At 45.0% G+C, this 22,271-nt stretch overlaps 2 protein-coding genes across 2 annotated transcripts in view; one reads left to right on the top strand and one right to left on the bottom strand.

The window, feature by feature from the left end:
* Positions 1-2,157, bottom strand: part of GRHL2 (grainyhead like transcription factor 2) — a 92,062-nt gene extending 89,905 nt beyond the window's left edge. The window contains exon 1 of the mRNA XM_069731715.1: positions 2,026-2,157. Coding sequence (XP_069587816.1) covers positions 2,026-2,045 — 20 coding nt within the window. The 5' untranslated portion in view covers positions 2,046-2,157. The remainder of the gene's footprint in view (positions 1-2,025) is intronic.
* Positions 2,158-2,315: 158 nt separating this feature from the next.
* Positions 2,316-22,271, top strand: part of LOC138641498 (speriolin-like protein) — a 149,951-nt gene continuing 129,995 nt past the window's right edge. The window contains exon 1 of the mRNA XM_069728988.1: positions 2,316-2,335. The gene's annotated coding sequence lies outside the window, so the exon portion shown is untranslated. The remainder of the gene's footprint in view (positions 2,336-22,271) is intronic.

The following is a 22,271-nucleotide window of genomic DNA, read 5'->3' as shown; positions in this document are numbered from 1 at the left end:
TGTCAAACAGAAACCCATAAGGCATACTTTTTTCCCCCATTATATTCTATGTAAATACAGACTTATGTATTTAAATACATTTTTTTTACAGTAGAAATGGATATATCAAGTCCTGCCCCCCAAAAAAGTGGCGTGAACAATGTCTAATTGCTGGAAATCCTGTTGCTCAATTTATAATCTGACATTTCGAGAAAGAAGAAATGGGTTTTCTGCGCTATTAGTGAGAATCCAAACGAAAATTTGAAGAGACAGATAACGTGTTAATACGGTTTATTTTCAACGCGCTTCACACAGTATTGTGTTTTTTGTATTCCTATTTTTCGGTTCCCTAGTTTCCTCTCCAATTTATAATCTGGGAACTTTTCTTAAAAAAAAAAATATTGAAAAAGTTAAAACAATGACAACCCCTTCAAGGGGTATTGCGAAATTGATGATCCCACGGAATAAATCAAATGCAAATATTTTATTCACAAACAGGATAGCTGCTTTATCTCTCCCCTGTGTCATGCCTGAGAGGTTGATGTACAACTTGCCTAGGCTTGCTATAGTGAGCTGCAGCATATCAGAAGTCCTATGTTGATGCCTGAAGCACTTTATAGCTGCGATGGGTGGACCCGTTATTGCAAATTACAATCCCTGGATTAAGTCCAATTGTATTTTTGGGGGAAAACTTCACCTCTATTGACTTAGCCAAGAAACTTAACAAAGAGTTATTTGTGGCGCTTATCTGAGAGTCAGCAAGGGTTTTTACACCATTGGTAATGTCCATTCAATGCGCTTGTCCATCATTAATTCCTGAGCCAAGAACAATAGCAAATCAGGGCATGAAAAGACAATCTTAATGAGATGAAAGACAAGACTCTGGAGACTGAATGTCCCAACTTGTCTCATAGACAAACAGTCTATCTGCCTGGGGCACCGAATGAGCAGCACAAATCTTCCCAAACTTACCCAAGGATGGACAACGAAGCCACCCTCCATACAGATCATATATCAAAAAAAATATCTCTCGGCACAAAAATTGGTGGACTATAAGTGACAAGAACCTGCTACATGGTATCATATGTCACGATAGACAAGACTTGGGTCATCAACAGTTCTCCAGCTGTACCAAAGACTAAACCATGAGAGGACCTCCTGAAAAGCCACCCATCTTGTGGTCAGGTACCAAGTAGCATATGGCACAACAATAGACCCTCAGGAATCCAGGGACTGTATGCATCCAAAAATGATCAGACAATGTGAGATCCAAAATATATGATATAGTAGGTTTACTGGAAAAAGTAGTGGATGGTTAGAACAGGTTATGTCAAAACCGTGCCGAAGATATTAGTAGCTGAGATGTATCACCGGGTCTCTCCCGGCTGTCAATCTATGACATTTTATCACAGAATGTTACACAAATGCTTTTATAGAAAAAAAAGGTGATAAAAAGACAATCATTTCAGTCATGTATATAAAAAAAAATGATAAAAATATTAAAACATTACCGACATGCCTTTTTTTAGAATTTTTTTTTAATTAAATAAGATGTGCTGTCCTACTTTGTACTATAAAAGGGTTAACTAAAATAGTGGCAGCCATAGGGACACATCCCATTTGTCATTACTGAGATGGACTGACTACAAGGAAGAAAGATGCACTACAAGTCCTATGAATGCCTCTCCCACCAGAGCCCACCGGTCACAGAGTAGGGCTCCTAGTCCAGCTAAAGAAAAGTCTTTTGTTACTTCCACACAAGAGCCAATCTCTCTCCCTCTCCCTTCCTGGGCCCTTTTCCAGCTCAGCGGCCTCCATGAAACTCTCCAGGTAAAGAAGAAAAAAAGAAACAAAAAAAAAAAAAAAGTCATAAAAACTTCTTTTTTTTTTAAAGCAGCATGGTTGCAGATAAGTTTGTGATGAAGGAGAGTACAAGTTAGGGGGCTCTCATAAGATCAATCCAACCGCAAGGAAAAAAAGAGGAATGAAAAAAACTTTCCCAGCTTCTCACTGCCACCAGATCCCAAAACCAGTATGATCACTTACTTGTCCGTCTCTTGTGACATGTTTGATCCAATGAACTCTCCCTTTATGTTCTCCCTAGCTCCCTGGTGGAACTGGACTTTCAAGTCTGTGCAGGTAAAGGTGTGTGGAAGGGAAAGAGATGGCAGAACAAGTGCTACTGGTAATTCTTCTTTTTTTTTTTTTCCTCTCTACCTTCCACCCCTCCCCCCTCCTTTGACTTTTTTTTTTTTCTTTCATTCCCAGCCCAGCCAGAAAGGTGAGAGACAGGTAGACAGCTACGCCCCCAGGTCTCTCCTCCCCAATCTCCACCTCTTGTGGAGAAGTCACACAGGTCAGTGTTGTCCTATGTCCCTTCCCATGTACGCTGCTGCAGAGACGCATTGCAAGGGAAGGGGTTAAATCTATGTAGAGAAATCACCTGTATATAGATATCACCTGTATACACAGGGGTGCGTGGCTGGCAATGAAGAAAAGTTCTATTTTTTTTTTATAAGATGAACATCTACGGAGGGTAAGGCGTTTACATCATGACCGTAAAGCAGGAAGGAGAGGAAAGAATGTGCATTGTTTATAATTAACCCATTATTGCACGCGTACAAATGGACTCGAGCCCCTAGTGGTTGTGCCGAAACACTGGAAAACACCCCCTCCCCCAATCCTGTCCAATATTGACACACTGGATCATGTTGGATGATAATTTTGCACATTTTTAGACACTTTTGTACAAAGCCTCCCCTACACATTAGATAGCTGTCGATCATTTGGCCAATCGTTCGGTCGGCAGTCATCTCCTGTTTTCTTTATGAGAGAGACGCTGCCAGATGTCTCTGGCGGTGGCTGATCTTGGAGAAAACAAAACCATCATCACCCCGAAATCGAACAGGCCGGATGCTTATGTTCCCCCCATCTGACAGGGGGTCCCATATATATTAGTCCGTCGGCCAAACCCCTTGGTTGTATTCCCAGCTTGGCCTACATTACTCTAATGCTCATGGAGGGGTTTAACTTTACATCAACTATTTCGTTACCTTACTTTGCACCAATTTTCACTCCTAAATTTTAGCACAATATGGTGCACTTTTTCTTTGCATTTTGAGCAACTTTTCCTCTAAATCACACCTATTCACAGAATAAAAAGGAAAATTTGCCAAGACAGAAGTTTCATGTCAATCTTGAACCATAAGCCCACTTGGATTAAGAGTCACGTGCCTCTTAATTAGGTTTTAAGAAAATCAAATCTACAAGATGGCGTAGATTCGAGCTACAAAGCCCTCCAGTTTTGGCATACACTATAATAAATGTCTCATGCACTGGTTGGCACGACTCCCATACGCTAAGATCGAACTGCAAAAGGGCAAATATAATGGCGGAGATACCCCTGTATACATGTAAATTGTGATACTTATAAACCACAGGCAGTTTTGGCCTCTATAACATTCATGGTATGTGGATGATATAACATAAAAACTTTATAGTTCATGGAAGCAGCAATACTATTTATGTGCGGGTTTATGTTTGTATTTAATTAAATATTTTTCAACATTTTATTCAACATTTTTTTGTTTGTTTAGCCCTATTCGGGGGACTTCAGTTCACCATGTATTCACAATCTCTTCAGTACTGTCACTGTAAAACTTTGGCAGGGCATTTTAGGAGTACTATAGTGTTAGCCATGAGGTGATCCTCGACTCTGCCCTCTCTTTCAAGCCACATATCCAAGCCCTTGCCTCCTCCTGCCGTCTCAAACTAAAAAATATTTCCCGTATCCGCGCATTCCTCAACAACTAAACCACAAAAACACTAGTGCATGCCCTTATCATCTCCCGCCTTGACTACTGCAACCTCCTACTCTCTGGCCTCCCCTCTAGCACTCTGGCACCACTCCAATCCATCCTACACTCTGCTGCCCGAATAATCTACCTATCTCCCCGCTATTCCCCAGCCTCTCCCCTACTATGCCAAGGCCTTCACAGGCTTCCTATCATCCATAGACTCCAGTTCAAAACCCTTACTATGACATGCAACACCATCCACAACCAGGCTCCTCCATATATCTGTGACATGGTCTCCCGGTACTTACCTACACGCAACCTTCGATCCTCACAAGATCTCCTTCTCTACTCCCCTCGTATCTCTTCTTCCCACAAACGCCTCCAAGACTTCTCCCGCGCTTCCCCCATACTCTAGAACTCACTAACACAACACATCAGACTCTCACCTATTATAGAAACCTTCAAAAAGAACCTGAAGACCCACCTCTTCCGACTAGCCTACAGCCTGCAGTGATCCTCAACCTACTGAACCGCCGCACAACCAGCTCTACCCTCTCCTAGTGTAACCTCACCCATCCCCTGCAGACTGTGAGCCCTCACGGGCAGGGTCCTCCCTCCTTCTGTACCTGTTAGTGCCTTGTTTTTTACTCATGTTTATTGTATTCGTCTATACTTACCCACTTTTCACATGTAAAGCGCCATGGAATAAATGGCGCTATAAAAATGTATAATAATAATAAACACACATTAGTTAAAAGTTTGCTAAACTTGGTGATTTCAGCATATGTATGGAGAGCCCCTTGACTTTTTCAAGACAGATGAGGTTGGGGGTTAGAATGATCCAGCCTGTTGAATTTCAGTGCCTGAGCCTCCTGTTTGGTATTGAGGAGAAGATTCTGGCAATGACTCTCTCAAAGGGAACACAGGAAGCTGCGCATGGCGAAGTCAGGCGAGATAGCTATCGGCTGAACGATTGTGTGTCCAGGCCTTTGGCATGATTACCACCATTTTTGTGGGGTTAACAGCCCCATACCAAGGAACACCACCAACACACCAAGTAACATCCTCAAACGACACTCAAGAACATCGAGTTTGGAACAGGGTTTACACAAATCCCATCCCCTTTCAGTTCAGGTTTGCTTCTCAAAATTTGGTCCATTCCCAGTAAATTTAGTTGTCAGGTTCTGTATGTGTTAGGCCCCATGGCTACCATAGCAACCACCAGTGACTCAGTGGTTTACTCTCCGCTCATGATACTAAGCACGTGTACACTCAGCGACATGGAAGTCACATATTTGGGGAAAGTGTAAATGCCTCCATACACAACAGATGGTCATCCAGTCTCACCTAAATCGGCAGGTGTGGCCCACTTTAATCTAGCGCATGCAGGCTTGGACTGGCCCATAGGAGAGCTGGTGAATTTCCCGGCGGGCCTCTCATACACTCATACTCCTATATGAGCAATACTTGGCACAATAAACATGAATCACTGCGTACAGACAAAGGCGGCATCTTATCAATCATGATTATCGTGAATTATTAATGTAATATTTGCATGTAGCTGAACAGTGGGCCCCCAGAGCCAGTATCACCCCAGTCTGACACTGATCGTGTGTGTTACCTTAACATCCGCTGGTTATTTCAATGCCAATCTAGCCATCCCTCGTTTCTGGCATTATATAATTTTTACAGAACTTGGCAGGGTATAAGGTTTTTGCAGCCGTCCATTGTGCAGGTGCTGGATAATAGTCTATGTGTAATACTGAAGCCGGGCTGATGTGTATCTGAGGCTTATGCTTATATAACTACATCGGATCAAGTGATATGTCCTCAGAGTAATGGAGACCGCGACATTAGACTATAAGACTGTTTAGGAAATATTTCCCTGGGGGTAGTTGTGCATTTCATGTGACACGCAGCATTACCCTCTGACCACAGCATAGCCTTTACCCTATAAGCCGCCCCTTATTTTCATAGCCATTGTGGCAGCACAGCATAGATGATGCAATGTGTTTGCTTTCCCATTATATTCACATATAACCTATGCAAAGCGAAGGAGCGCCCTCCATCAGAACACCCGTCATGTGCTATAGCACGAAGGTACTCCTTTTTCAATGCCTAAGATGTAGGGGAGATGGTCATACACATGAAGTAAAGTGAACCTGTCACGAATATGCAGTTTGATCTGCAGGTATCAAACATTTATATGGTTTTATAGGCAAAAAGTCAGTATAATTTGTAATTTATTGCCTGACTCATTCTGGCCTTTGGAGTCCAGTGGGTGGTCTTAGTCAGTGATTGACAGCTATTTCTGTAGGCATGCAAAATCTGTAACATGGCCCCTGTACTTGTCTGGTCCATCATCAATATTGGTGTTTTTCTTACATTGAGGCCTTTGGACCCCCTTGGGGATCAGGGTACGATCGCTACCTCTTCATTCCCTGGTGCACCCCTGATTAGACTTATTGTAAGCCAACATGTCCAATTCCTCTTTTTTCTTGTCACCTGCCACCAGGGAAGATAGGAAAGACTCAAATACACGGTAGATCGTTGGCTGATCACAACAACATTGGTGCACTACATTGCCTGTTGGTTGTCCTGAAAGGAGTAGACGGGTCCCCCTGGTTATGTTCCGGACTAGTTACTCTGATAAGCTGTGCATCATGGTCCTAGGGTCTGGCCATCGCATACAGGCACAGTGGGTGCAATATTGAGCCAGCGCATCATATGATGTAAGGCAATAGTCTCACTACATAGAGTCTTTGGCGCCACTGCTGAGGACCTTAAGACCTGTGGCGGCCGTGCGTCTTAACATTCAAGTAGCTATGACCAGGAGTCAAACTGGACTGAGAAGGAGGCTTCCCACCTATTATCCTACAGCGACAGCCGCCATCTGCATGACCCATAAGGCTGAGCTCAAGTATAGAATCACAGTCTGGAGGTTCTTGTGTCACAAATTTTTCATTGCGCAAAACTCAGGAACACTCGTTTCCCAATAATTGTGCAGTGTAAACAGGTTGCTAATCACTCAACAAACGAGCAGAACGGCCGTTCGTGGGGTTAAATCGTCTTTTGGCTTACTGAAAACGTATTACTCTCGGCAGCGTATTGTCCAGTATAAACAGGAATTGAGCTGCCGAGAACAAGGGCAGTCTATGCACACTGAACACTGATCTTTCTGTGTCACATATAAAACGCAGTCTGCCTGTGTAACCAAGCTACTAAACGATTGCAGATCAGGAGACTTGTGGCCAATCGGCGGTCGTTTAATGCCGCAGATTGTTAACCAGCCATTAGTTGAATTGTATTTAGTGGAAGGCTGTATAATCCTCAAATTAAAGGGGTTTTCCAACCCTGGGGAAATTTTCAGCAAGCACTGGAGTTTGCCAAAGCCTAACAGTGTGTAATACAATACGCCCCCTGAGGAAGGAGTCTTTGCCACTCCGAAACGCGCGTCGGGGTTGAGCTTTTGACCTCCCACTCCTGCATTCCATAGGTATGTACCATGAGGTTATATCCCGTTAGTATTATTGATATGTATCTGTACTGCCATTATTGGAAAACGACTATGTGCCATAATTTGGTATAGACTTTTGATTATGCAGGTGTGTGTGGCCAATTCTGCCCTTCTAGTCTGCCCATGACCACTGTGGGCACTATTCATCTCTCCAATCATGCCATTGTACCTGCTTTATACATTGTTTTAATTGGGATTTAATAAAGTTTACAATTTTATGGGACCTTTTTGACTGCTCTTTTTGTGGGTTTTTTAGTGTGTAGTACAAGTATATAGCCTGTTAGGATTCAGCGGGTACGCAGGTAGGCAAATCGACCCAGCAAGCAGAGCTGAATCCTAACAGTGAATATATTTCCCCAGATCTGGATATGCTCTTTAGGATAATCAGTTTATGAGTCCATCTATAGAATGATATAGCTCATGTGTCCAATATATTCAGTCTCTACCCACCCAGCCTGACTGTCCCCTGCAGCTTATATAGAGCAGTGTGAGATCTCAGCAGGGAGGAGGGACACTGAGGAGCTGACAGTCAGGCTAGCAGGGAGAAAATTGGGTTAAACTTTTCCAAAAGGATCATACTGCCACTCTGACATGGATTTTCAAAATAAATACAAGTCGAATAAATCTATTTAGTAATGCATAGATATGCATTCTGATATCTGATGACCTGTAACCGAACTGTTCAGACTCTGTGCCTTATTGTATTCGCCACTCTTGAGTGCCCCCCGCAGGAGAGATCTAAGTAAAGACCACCCTTGTATTAATCTGACTCAGATACTTCCTTATCCACCAAAGAGAATCCTACAAGGTCGAATGCCCCATAGCGGACGAAGGATTACAGTCTGATTATTCATTTTCATGTAGTAGAACCACATGCGGGCAAATGCCTAACACTATAGAAGAGGGCGCAAAAACAAGAAGCCCAAAACCTTTGCATGATCAGTAATCACAGTTGCTAGTTAAATAGATTTCTTATTCAATCTGGGTAAAATACAGGAAAATGTAGATAAATAGTTATAACATGATAAATAGCGATGTGTGGCATGTGAACCACTGGCAACTAGCAACGCAAGAGGAAGTTTAAGGCTATGTTCATACATTGCGTTTTTGCAGCTTTTTTTATGCCAAGTTTCAGCTGCGATTAAGCTGGTTACGAAAAGCAGATTTCGCTTAGCTTTTGCTTATTTTTTCTGCGATTTTGCTGCGTTTTTGTCAGGGTACATTTGTCTCTTGTACATGCTGATAAAGTTTAGCGCATAAAAAAAAAATCCGATTCTCCTTCGCCAGGTTTTGGCACCAAAAAGGCAGCAAAACCCGATACCTGCGATTTTTTTTGCTTCATTTTTGCAGTATCTATTGCTTTCAAATGGGTGAAAAACGCTGCGAAAACGCCCCAAAAAAACGCTGAAGGAGGTGACCTGCCGCATTTTGCAAAAACCAAGCCCTTCTGACAAAACAGGAAAAAAAAAAAAAATAAGGTGCGTGCTTGAGATTTCTGAAATCTCATACACTTTGCTGGTACTGTGAAACGCAGCTGAAAATTTGCCTTTAAAAAAAAGCTGAAAATAAAAAATAATCTCTGGAAAAACGCAACATGTGAACACAGCCTATAGTGTAAAGCTTCCAGCGGCTCCGCACAATCCGCCCCCAGGATGGTGCTGGGAATTGCAGTAGGAAATAGCGAGATACTTTGGTTTGATAGGAATCTTAATAGCCGACAACCTGGGGCTGTGCTGCAAAAGATTAAAGGGAACATTTTAGATTTTTTTTTATGTATGACGGTAGTTTTATTGCGTCTCCCAGGACTCAGACCCTCAATAGTTTATGGAAATACACTTTACTAGATGTGATGTGACCCCCGCCCGGTACCAGCCTTCCACCCTCAGGCATTAGAATATCCCCAGATCTAGAATATTTGGGGTAAGAAAAAAATAATCACTGTTTTATATTCTGGAAATGCATTTCCAACATAGCTGACAACACTAAGTGTTGGTCATCAGTGATGCCTGGAGAAAAAAAATTCAACCCCAGTGATAATACAACTTATAATAACCAAAGCAGGGGCGGGCACAGCACGGGTGCAGCGGGACAGGGGTCTAATAGTTCCTCCTACTGCCTAATAGACCATGTCAAAGCAGATCTGACACCAGATGTCATAAAACAAGCTGGATACATTATTAAACACATATTTGAGACCTGGTGGGGCTGGTGTACTTACTATGAAAATCCACTTAAGAATGGCTGTATAATCCTACATTTAAAAGGACTCCGAAACTAAAATAGGACCCCTACTTCTATCATGTCCATAAACCTCAATACTGCATGTGGTCAAGGATTGTTTTCGTAAGACATTCTCTTTAAATGGATGGAGTCGAGATATCAGCTTCCTAAGAATGATTTGATGGGATTGGAAATAAGGCGGTTACTTACTTTTAAAGCTAAATTTATAGGTGTTTTCATTTAATAAAAGTTCGGGTTAAGGTGAACCTTAAAGGGGTTATTCCAACTAAAAAGTTGGCCACGTTCTGCAATACTGTTAGCCCTCAGTTTTCGGCTATTCATGTTTTTAACAGATATCACTTGTATATATATTAGTGAATGTAAAAAAAATCGCAGAGACAAGTCTGTTTTTGATGGGATTGTCAATTCAATTGTCAATAGTATAGGTTTGTGGCAGCACTCGAATGGCATCCGAGTGCAGTCTGGTTTTCACAGACCGTTAGATTGGAGAATGTGGAGACCTTTTTTTTGTTGTTGTTTTCTTCACGTATGAAAAAAACTGGACCAAACTCTGATGAAACTGACCAAAATCACTTGGTCTTTGGTCTATTTTACTCCTGTTTGAATGAGGCCTTAGAATAAGTAAATAAGATATACTCACCTATTTCATCCCTGCCCTCATAGCGCCGCAATCCCCAATTCTCCACGCTCGTCATCTGTTTGGATTGGCTGCAGCTGTGCATACCTCACATGACTACTGCGGCCAATCACATCTGTCCAGTGATTGACTGCAGCCGTCATTTGAACTTTGATGGTTGCATCCGAAGTAAACCGAAGACACGGCGTTGGGCATGAGATGTGTATGTGATGTTTAAATATTTTAACAGTATTGTGGACAGATTGTTATTATCTCAGACGACCCTTTAAAAAAACAAACAAAAAGGCAATGCAGTTTCAGAAAACTTCACACCTCAGAGAGACGAGCGGGAATCGGGGGCTGTAATCGGGGGGCGCACGCTCTACGCTCATAGACTTTGTATTGCGCTCGCTGTCTGCCCCTTGGTTTTTTGTAACCGACGCGTTTCAACACCTGGAACATCAGTGGTCAAGAAATGTCACTTGTCAAAGAGTTTTTCCAAAGTGTCGTTACCCTTTTACCCCCAAAATCCTACTAACGCTCATTCTGCGATGTTGCTCCTCGTTCTTGGAGACTTGCAGCTTTCCAAAGCTTTGTGTACTCACCATGTTAGTCCTCGCCCTCCCCCACCTGTAATCCTATCACACACCCATCATTCCTCCAGGCTGTCTCTATTTGCTGGTGACTCTTGCAGACATTTGCAATGTCGTTACCTTGTGGAGGAAAGAAGGAAGCTTCGCGCTTAATTTTTTTTTTTTTTTTGCACAATACACTGTGGCCCAGGTTGCGTGAGAACAACAAACAGTCATAATAATAGTCACGTAACCTGGTAGGACATTGGTTGGCAAAAATGTCGCTGCCAGGATTTCAAGAATCTGATCCCTGTCTTTGCGCTTTACCAATAACCCTCAGATTTGCAGATCCTATCAGCCTGTAACTACAGGTCCTTCTCAAAAAATTAGCATATAGTGTTAAATTTCATTATTTACCATAATGTAATGATTACAATTAAACTTTCATATATTATAGATTCATTATCCACCAACTGAAATTTGTCAGGTCTTTTATTGTTTTAATACTGATGATTTTGGCATACAACTCCTGATAACCCAAAAAACCTGTCTCAATAAATTAGCATATCAAGAAAAGGTTCTCTAAACCAGAGGTCCCCAACTCCAGTCCTCAAGGCCCACCAACAGGTCATGTTTTCAGGATTTCCTTTGCATTGCACAGGTGATGCAATTATTACCTGGGCAAGACTAAGGAAATCCTGAAAACATGACATGTTGGTGGGCCTTGAGGACTGGAGTTGGGGACCCCTGCTCTAAACGACCTATTACCCTAATCTTCTGAATCAACTAATTAACTCTAAACACATGCAAAAGATACCTGAGGCTTTTATAAACTCCCTGCCTGGTTCATTACTCAAAACCCCCATCATGGGTAAGACTAGCGACCTGACAGATGTCAAGAAGGCCATCATTGACACCCTCAAGCAAGAGGGTAAGACCCAGAAAGAAATTTCTCAACAAATAGGCTGTTCCCAGAGTGCTGTATCAAGGCACCTCAATGGTAAGTCTGTTAGAAGGAAACAATGTGGCAGAAAACGCTGTACAACGAGAAGAGGAGACCGGACCCTGAGGAAGATTGTGGAGAAGAACCGATTCCAGACCTTGGGGAACCTGAGGAAGCAGTGGACTGAGTCTGGTGTGGAAACATCCAGAGCCACCGTGCACAGGCGTGTGCAGGAAATGGGCTACAGGTGCCGCATTCCCCAGGTAAAGCCACTTTTGAGCTACAGAGAAGCAGCACTGGACTGTTGCTAAGTGGTCCCAAGTACTTTTTTCTGATGAAAGCAAATTTTGCATGTCATTCGGAAATCAAGGTGCCAGAGTCTGGAGGAAGACTGGGGAGAAGGAAATGCCAAAATGCCTGAAGTCCAGTGTCAAGTACCCACAGTCAGTGATGGTGTGGGGTGCCATGTCAGCTGCTGGTGTTGGTCCACTGTGTTTCATCAAGGGCAGGGTCAATGCAGCTAGCTATCAGGAGATTTTGGAGCACTTCATGCTTCCATCGGCTGAAATGCTTTATGGAGATGAAGATTTCATTTTTCAGCACGACCTGGCACCTGCTCACAGTGCCAAAACCACTGGTAAATGGTTTACTGACCATGGTATTACTGTGCTCAATTGGCCTGCCAACTCTCCTGACCTGAACCCCATAGAGAATCTGTGGGATATTGTGAAGAGAAAGTTGAGAGACGCAAGACCCAACACTCTGGATGAGCTTAAGGCCGCTATTGAAGCATCCTGGGCCTCCATAACATCTCAGCAGTGTCACAGGCTGATTGCCTCCATGCCACGCCGCATTGAAGCAGTCATTTCTGCCAAAGGATTCCCGACCAAGTATTGAGTGCATAACTGAACATTATTATTTTTTGGTTTTTTTGTTTGTTATTAAAAACACTTTTATTTGATTGGATGGATGAAATATGCTAATTTATTGAGACAGGTTTTTTGGGTTATCAGGAGTTGTATGCCAAAATCATCAGTATTAAAACAATAAAAGACCTGACAAATTTCAGTTGGTGGATAATGAATCTATAATATATGAAAGTTTAATTGTAATCATTACATTATGGTAAATAATGAAATTTAACACTATATGCTAATTTTTTGAGAAGGACCTGTATATCTCTGTAGCCTGGAGAAGAGATCTGAAGACTCCTAATGGCTGCCGCCACCATCCATGTAGATGGCGGGTCAGTTTAGCTTACATTATGTGGAGAAAGAAGCTCTACCGCTGCCGATATGATAACATTATATTCAATGTACAGTAAAGGCCTGATATACATGGCCGTGTGTCAGCTCAGTTTTCCACGTACCCCTAATAGGGTTTCCTCTTCTGTAAAGCTTTATACCTCCGATTTCATATGAATGGTGGATAAATTCAGTATAAACCTGAACATACCAGCACAGCAACATGTAGAGGCCGCGCAGCAATGTGTAGAGGCCGCACAGCAACATGTAAAGGCTGCGCAGCAATGTATAGAGGTCGCACAGCAACATGTAGAGGCCGCGCAGCAATGTATAGAGGTCACACAGCAACATGTAGAGGCTGCGCAGCAATGTATAGAGGTCGCACAGCAACATGTAGAGGCCGCGCAGCAATGTATAGAGGTCGCACAGCAACATGTAAAGGCTGCGCAGCAATGTGTAGAGGCCGCACAGCAACATGTAGAGGCTGCGCAGCAATGTGTAGAGGTCGCACAGCAACATGTAGAGGCCGCGCAGCAATGTATAGAGGTCGCACAGCAACATGTAAAGGCTGCGCAGCAATGTGTAGAGGCCGCACAGCAACATGTAAAGGCTGCGCAGCAATGTATAGAGGTCGCACAGCAACATGTAGAGGCCGCGCAGCAATGTATAGAGGTCACACAGCAACATGTAAAGGCTGCGCAGCAATGTGTAGAGGTCGCACAGCAACATGTAGAGGCTGCGCAGCAATGTATAGAGGTCGCACAGCAACATGTAGAGGCCGCGCAGCAATGTATAGAGGTCGCACAGCAACATGTAAAGGCCGCGCAGCAATGTGTAGAGGTCGCACAGCAACATGTAGAGGCTGCGCAGCAATGTATAGAGGTCGCACAGCAACATGTAAAGGCTGCGCAGCAATGTATAGAGGTCGCACAGCAACATGTAAAGGCCGCGCAGCAATGTGTAGAGGTCGCACAGCAACATGTAGAGGCTGCGCAGCAATGTGTAGAGGCCGCACAGCAACATGTAAAGGCCGCGCAGCAATGTATAGAGGTCGCACAGCAACATGTAGAGGCTGCGCAGCAATGTATAGAGGTCGCACAGCAACATGTAAAGGCCGCGCAGCAATGTGTAGAGGTCGCACAGCAACATGTAGAGGCTGCGCAGCAATGTGTAGAGGCCGCACAGCAACATGTAAAGGCCGCGCAGCAATGTGTAGAGGTCTCACAGCAACATGTAAAGGCCGCACAGCAACATGTATGTAAGGAGGTTGCTTTCCCTGCTCCTTACCTGGAACCACTTAGACAGCTGGGTTATCGGGGGAAGACTTTCTGCCCTGGACAGAAGGGACCATGTGACTGCTGGGGGTAGAGAGGAAGAGAGGGGGGTGTGGTCAGAAAAGAGCGGGAGAGCAGAGCGCGCAAGACAGAGAGGACAGCGCACCAGAGAGAAAGCAGGCTGCAGCACCGCGCTCCCCATGAGAGAGTGCTCCCCATGAGGGGACTGAGGCTGAGATACCAGCTGTAGTGAAGGCTGGATGTGAGAGTGTGGACTTGGAAGCCTCCATAATCAGAGAAGACGTATCACCTTACAGTGACCTAAGTGCGCAGCCCCGGTGACCGCACTGACAAGCCAGGACCCCTGAGTGTGCCAAGTAAACTGCTCAGTGTGTGTGTAGCATTGCTACTGCAGAAAGAGAGACTGCCAGGCTAATATACAGACACTCACAGCAGAGTGGCTGTGTTACTTCCTGCTTCCAGCTTCACTGGGAGAAAAGACTGCAAAGACTTAACCCTGGAGTCTCCAGTTCCCAGGAGACAGAGGAGAGACTTCAGGATCTCAAGCGCTGCTGGTGACTGTACCCACGTTGGAATAAGGACCCTCCAGTCAGGACCTCCCTGGACTGATAAGTTACAAGAACATTCGTTAACCGTTGCGATTCCGCTTAACTGTTTACTGTTTGCTTTATCTCTATTAACCCACTGTTTACTCCCTGCGAGGAGAATCTTACTCCTGTTAATAAACACCTCTCAACAGTTGGTCTGTCTGTTCCGTGGTGACATACTCAACCCTCCACTCTATTACATGTAGAGGCTGCCCAGCAATGTATAGAGGCCTTGCAGCAAGGTGTAGAGGTCGCGCAGCAAGGTGTAGAGGTCGCGCAGCAAGGTGTAGAGGCCGCGCAGCAAGGTGTAGAGGCCGTGCAGCAAGGTGTAGAGGCCGCGCAGCAAGGTGTAGAGGCCGTGCAGCAAGGTGTAGAGGCCGCACAGTAACGTGTCGAGACAACGCAACAATATGTAGAGGCCTTACAGCAACATGTAGAGGCCACGCATAAGGTGTAGAGGCTGCGCAGCCATGTGCAAAGGTTTTGCATCTCTGAAATACAGAGTCATAGTACAGTACAGACCATAAGTTTGGACACACCTTCTCATTTAAAGATTTTTTTGTATTTTCATGACTATGAAAATTGTAAATTCACACTGCAGGCATCAAAACTATGAATTAACACATGTGAAATTATACACTTAACAAAAAAGTGTGAAACAACTGAAAATATGTCTTATATTCTGGTTCTTCAACGTAGCCACCTTTTGCTTTGATGACTGCTTTGCACACTCTTGACATTCTCTTGATGAGCTTCAAGAGGTAGTCACCGGAAATGGTTTTCACTTCACAGGTGTGCCCTGTCAGGTTTAATAAGTGGTAATTTTTGCCTTATAAATGGGGTTGCGACCATCAGTTGTGTTGAGCAGAAGTCTGGTGGATACACAGCTGATAGTCCTACTGAATAGACTGTTATTATTTGTATTATGGCAAGAAAATAGCAGCTAAGTAAAGAAAAACGAGTGGCCATCATTACTTTAAGAACTGAAGGTCAGTCAGTCTGAAAAATTGGGAAAACTTTGAAAGTGTCCCCAAGTGCAGTTGCAAAAACCATCAAGCGCTACAAAGAAACTGGCTCAAATGAGGACCGCCCCAGGAAAGGAAGACCAAGAGTCACCTCTGCTTCTGAGGATAAGTTTATCCGAGTCACCAGCCTCAGATATCGCAGGTTAACAGCATCTCAGATTAGAGACCAGGTCAATGCCACACAGAGTTCTAGCAGCAGACACATCTCTAGAACATCTGTTAAGAGGAGACTTTGCGCAGCAGGCCTTCATGGTAAAATAGCTGCTAGGAAACCACTGCTAAGGACAGGCAACAAGCAGAAGAGACTTGTTTGAGCTAAAGAACACAAGGAATGGACATTAGACCAGTGGAAATCTGTGCTTTGGTCTGATGAGTCCAAATTTGAGATCTTTGGTTCCAACCACTGTGTCTTTGTGCGCCGCAGAAAAGGTGAACGGATGGACTCTACATGCCTGGTTCCCACCGTGAAGCATGGAGGAGGAGGTGTGATGGTGTGGGGGTGCTTTGCTGGTGACACTGTTGGGGATTTATTCAAAATTGAAGGCATACTGAACCAGCATGGCTACCACAGCATCTTGCAGCAGCATGCTATTCCATCCAGTTTGCGTTTAGTTGGACCATCATTTATTTTTCAACAGGACAATGACCCCAAACACACCTCCAGGCTGTGTAAGGGCTATTTGACCAAGAAGGAGAGTGATGGGGTGCTACGCCAGATGACCTGGCCCCAATCGAGATGGTTTGGGGTGAGCTGGACCGCAGAGTGAAGGCAAAAGGGCCAACAAGTGCTAAGCATCTCTGGGAACTCCTTCAAGATTGTTGGAAGACCATTCCCGGTGACTACCTCTTGAAGTTCATCCAGAGAATACCAAGAGGGTGCAAAGCAGTTATCAAAGCAAAAAGTGGCAACTTTGAAGAACCTAGAATATAAGACATATTTTTAGTTGTTTCACACTTTTTTGTTAAGAATATAATTCCACATGCGTTAATTCATAGTTTTGATGCCTTCAGTGTGAATGTACAATTTTCATAGTCATGAAAATACAGAAATATCTTTAAATGGGAAGGTGTGTCCCAACATTTGGTCTGTACTGTACCTCAATGCATACAGCAGATTGTGAGCTTAATGGTGTCCATAAACCATCCAAAAAATCCTCTTCTGTAACTCTTTATATCTCCTATTTCATATGAAGGGTGGATGGATTCCATATGAACCTGAATATACAAGCACAGCAATATGTAGAGGTTGCGCAGGAAAGTGTAGAGGCTGCACAGCGATCTTAGAGGCTGTGCAGCTTTGCACTGTAAGGGGGACGACCAGACCACGGGTACCTGTGTGCCGGGTCCGGAACTTGAGAGGCTGCATTCACTGTTCCTGGGGGGGAAACTTGAGTGAGCTGGACCTTCCTCATGACCAAGAGGGGCAAGGAGTGTCAGAAAAGCACGCGCAGCAGCGGAGGAATAAAAGGAAAAAGCGTGCAAAGCAAGTGAGTGTGGCGCCAGTGCAGAGCAGTGAGCGGCGTGCTCTGCTTCTCCCACCAGAGAGTGCCGGGGCTGCAACGGGCCAAGCTGCAGCAGGCCTGAAGGACGGGGACTGCAGCTCTGAGGGGAGTAGTGTGCTCAGCAACAATCTGGAGAGACTGCTGCAGAGAAAAGCCGTGCAGAGCAAAGTCGGACAGAGCAGAGCCATGCACACAGAGCTGAGCTGATCCGGGTGTTCCAGCAGCCACAGAGGGGAGGGCTCCGCTCGGGAGCCCAGCGTCGCTCGCCGCCAACAGCGGGGATCAGGAAGAGTGAGATGTGCAGTGTGCGTCCAGTGACTGCCAGAGTACCGGGTGCCGCACACTTTGTGACCATGAGTACGGCACACGCTCTGCCCAAGAGGGACGTTATAGGAGACTGACACTTGCGCCCTGACGTTGGCAGCGAGTAGTTGCCCTGACACTTTTGACCTGACTTCATCAGTGAAGAATAGTTGTGGAGCCACGTTGGGCTCAGGCAGTACTGTGACCCACGTTCCTCTGGTCACAGAGTATATGGACTAGGGGCAGCGGAAGGTGCCGGAGACCGACCACTATCACCAGAAGGCTGGCTTTTGTTGCATACAGGACCTCCTTGGAAGATACACCTCGCCAGCCGTTGCCGGCGCTATTGAGTTCACAGAAGTTACAGTTAACGGACTTCCTGATACACATGCCACCGAACTGCCTTTATCCGAATCGTTGTTCTTTGCCTCATCTCATCCTTTTGCCATTTATACTGTTAATCCCTGTTTAACCCTTTGCCTCCCTGCATGGAGTATTCCCCTGTTAATAATTCTGTTAACCCTTGCTCTGCCTCCTGCCCGTTACTGCATCCCACGTTCCTGCTGTATCTTACAGCACTATGGAGCCATATTACCTCAATTCACACAGCAGAGCGGGAACTTAAGTGTCCAAAAACCATCCACAAATTCCTTTTGAATCACGCTTTGCACATTCAAGCTTAGTTCATTCCTTGGCTAATGTGTAAATAGAGAGGGGGATAAGCCGTTGCCAGACACCTCCGGTTGCTGCTTATTTCATCTGAGATCAAAAGGAACGGTGTTGAAATTCACCTTGATGGAAGAGTCAGATGGCCATATAACTCGGATGAGGATCGCAACACAATGCTCGGACTTATAAGCTATAAGTTTCTATAAGCATCAATGCAAGTCAGCAGCGACATGAGACAAGTTGCAAGTGACATGTGACTTGTCGCAACTTGGCTGTTTCATTGTTGTCATGGTACTGAAGCAACTCTCTCGGGAACATAAATAACACTGCAACTGACCCTGCGGTTCCTGTACAGACTAGAGATTCTAACAACACAGTCCCTAGTGGTTCCTGCGGGAGCTGACATACCCCTAACCACAGACTAGTCCACTCGCACCTATGTGACCCAAAAAGCCGTTGAGCGCTTCATGTTCCTCCTAAAAAATCGGAGGGCAGAGCAGAGTGCAAATTACCTACAGAAGATAAAGTGTGCTGAAATAGAAAGAGATCCCAGAGTGAATAAACAAACCACAAAGCACAGGCTCAAGAGTTCGACCCGGACGCATGATAATTGGACAGCAAAATCAGAGCTCTAAAATAGTCATGTGACATCAAGTCGCAGACAAGTTGCACAGAGATTTTGGTTACATGACTTTTCTGGACAACCCCTTTAAGCAATAGGAATTGTAGTTTCCATTGTATCTCCAACAGACGAGGCAATTATGTAAATGACTATCATTATTGAAAGCATAATTAAATATTTACTTTATTACAATTTGGCAATAAACTGTGCAAAATTTCAGCTCCATGTGGTGATTAACATTGACCAACCATTATAATCATTGCTTGAAGGGAATTTGTCATGGGCAAAAATGCTGTTGGGCGTCATTCTGGATATAAGAAGCGTTAAAATGTTGCCTTTACTTATAATACTCCCGGAATTCACCAGCGATATGCTCCTCGGCCGTCTACCATGAAATCCACTTTGTCCAAGTCCTAAAAAGTGACGGATGGTGCGATCTGACACTAATATACATAATAATAATAATCTTATATAGCGCCAACATATTCCGCAGCGCTTTACAGTTTAACAGTTTCAAACACAACAGTCATAAGTAACAACGTTAACAATACAATAATTAAAGCGAAGCAAAACGACCCTGCTCATGAGAGCTTACAATCTACAATGAGGTGGGGGAGATACAAAGCACAGGTGTGTATTTACAATGATGTATTTACAATGATGGTCCAGCCATCTTCTGGGGGTGGGGGATAGATGGGGATAGTGAATGGGCTACACACACAAACATAAAATGAATTTGATTAGTGAACGTGGTAGGCCGCTCTGAACAAATGTGTTTTGAGCGAGCGCCTAAAACTATGCAAATTGTGGATGGTCCTAATATCTTGGGGTAGAGCATTCCAGAGGATTGGTGCAGCACGGGAGAAGTCTTGGAGTCGGGAGTGGGAGGTACGGATTAGGGCAGAGGTTAGTCGAAAGTCATTTGCAGAGCGCAGCGGTCAGTTAGGCCGATAGACAGAAATGAGGGAGGAGATGTAAGGGGGGCCGCACTGTGGAGAGCTTTGTGTGTGAGAACAAGTACTTTGAATTGTATCCTGTAATGAATGGGCAGCCAGTGTAATGACTGGCGAAGATCGGACACGTCCGAGTAACGATTAGCTGCTGTATTAAGGATAGACTGGAGAGGGGAAAGTCGGGTGAGGGGGAGGCCAATTAATAGAGCATGGCAGTAGTCCAGGCGGGAGTGGATCAGGGCGACAGTGAGGGTTTTTGTTGTTTCCTTGGTGAGAAAAGGGTGGATTCTAGAGATGTTCTTTAGGTGTAAGCGGCACGAGCGGGCAAGAGATTGTATATGGGAGGTGAAGGAGAGATCGGAGTCAAACATAACACCCAGACAGCGCGCCTGCTGCTGGGGTGTTTTTATGGTGCCACCCACGGAGAGGGAAACGTCAGGTTTAGGAAGGTTAGTAGATGGTGGGAGCAGAAGAAGTTCAGTTTTGGAGAGGTTCAGTTTCAGATAGAGAGCGGACATGATGTTGGAGACTGCAGACAGACAGTCAGTGGCGTTCTGTAGTACAGCGGGGGTAAGATCAGGGGTTGACGTGTATAGTTGTGTGTCATCAGCATAAAGATGATACTGAAAGCCAAATCTGCTGATGGTCTGTCCAATTGGGGCTGTGTAGAGGGAGAAGAGAAGGGGGCCAAGGACTGAGCCCTGAGGTACCCCGACAGTGAGAGGGAGAGGAAGTGGAGCCGGAGAACAGAACACTGAATTAGCGGTCAGAAAGGTAGGAAGAGAACCAGGAGAGAGCAGTGTCCTTAATGCCTAGTGACTGGAGTCTAGACAGTAGGAGAGGGTGGTCAACAGTGTCGAAAGCTGCAGAAAGGTCACCGTTATGTTTTGCTGTCAGAAGGTCATTGGTCACTTTGATGAGCGCAGTTTCAGTCGAATGTAGGGGGCGGAAACCGGACTGTGAAGGGTCTAGGAGGGAGTGAGTGGAGAGGTAACGGGTAAGGTGGGAGTATATCAGGGTCTCCAAGAGTTTAGAGATGAAGGGGAGATTGGAGACCGGTCTGTAGTTATTTGGGCAGGATGGGTCGAGAGCGGGTTTCTTTAGTAATGGAGTAATGATAGAGTGTTTGAAGGAGGAGGGGATATGCCAGAGGAGAAGAAGAAATTAAACATTGTAGTTAGGTGAGTTGTGACGACTGGAGAGAGACTGGAGGAGGTGTGAGGGAATGGGGTCAGTGGTGCATGTAGTCGGACAAGAAGAGGAGAGGAGCCTGGAGACTTCTTCTTCTGTGATGGGATCAAATGTGGAGAGTGAGCCAGGGGAAATGCAGGGCTGTTTCACTCTGTGTTTGGAGGTTCTGAGGGTGAGGGGCGCTACTTGGTCAAGGGTGCTTCTAAGAGTGTCATTGAAGTGATGTACAGCCAGATCAGGACAGGAAAAAGAAGAGATTGGGGACAATGATGAGTGTAGGGAGTCTGAAAGTGTATGAGGGTTAATGGCTTGTAGATTTCTGAATGTGCGGTAGGTAGGAGTGTGCTGGGGTGGGCGAGGATTTGTAAGTGTGAGGGAGAGAATGTTGTGGTCAGAGAGGGGAAGCGGTGAGTTATCTAGGTAGGAGATTGAGCAGAGCCGGGCAAAGACCAGGTCAAGGGTGTTACCGTTCTTGTGTGTCTCAGAGGTTGAGAGCTGTGAGAGGCCTAGAGAAGTGGTTAGTGATAGAAGCTGGGATGCAGATGCGGAAGTGGGGCTGTTTATGGGGATGTACGGGGATATGGGTATATACCGTGAAGATCACCCCTAATCTCTTTGGAAGTTGTTCTGAGCTCTTTGGTGACCATTCACTTTTTCAGTCTCTTCAATTTGTCATCAGTTTTCCTCTTGCAGCCATGTCCAGGCAGGTAGGCTACAGTCACAAAAACTTCTGAATAATATGTGGATCTGTAGTAACAGAGACATCAAGCTGTTTGGAGAAGGTTTTATAGTGTAACAACTCTGCTGGCATCACGGCATGGCCTCTCATCTCTCACACTATCTTACCCACTGCTCCAGGTCATGTTGCGGTTTCTGTTTCTAGCCAGAGCCATATTCTGTGTCTCTGCTCTGTGCATGCTTCCTGGCTGTGTGTATAGGGGGGCGGCGCCTGAACTCTCTGGTTCTTATAGGAATCAGGTGCACCTGTCTAATCTGTTCCTGACCAATTACCAAGAGGCCTCCAGTATTTAGTGCAGCTCCACCCAGTGGACTGGGCCTGTGCAATGTGTTATCTCAGTTTGTGTTTAGCTTCTGAGTTTGCCAGGCCTGTTGTGAATTCTGCTCTTGGGTTCCCTCCAGTGGTTGTAGGTGGGAATGCAGTTGTCTCTGTGTCACAGACCTGGCCAGGTGTATCGGATGATTACAATTCTGACT

Source organism: Ranitomeya imitator, chromosome 6, assembly GCF_032444005.1.
Source record: "Ranitomeya imitator isolate aRanImi1 chromosome 6, aRanImi1.pri, whole genome shotgun sequence".
Taxonomy (NCBI): Eukaryota; Metazoa; Chordata; class Amphibia; order Anura; family Dendrobatidae; genus Ranitomeya; species Ranitomeya imitator.
Note: the sequence above shows the minus strand (reverse complement) of the source record. Positions and strands in the feature narration are given on the sequence as shown.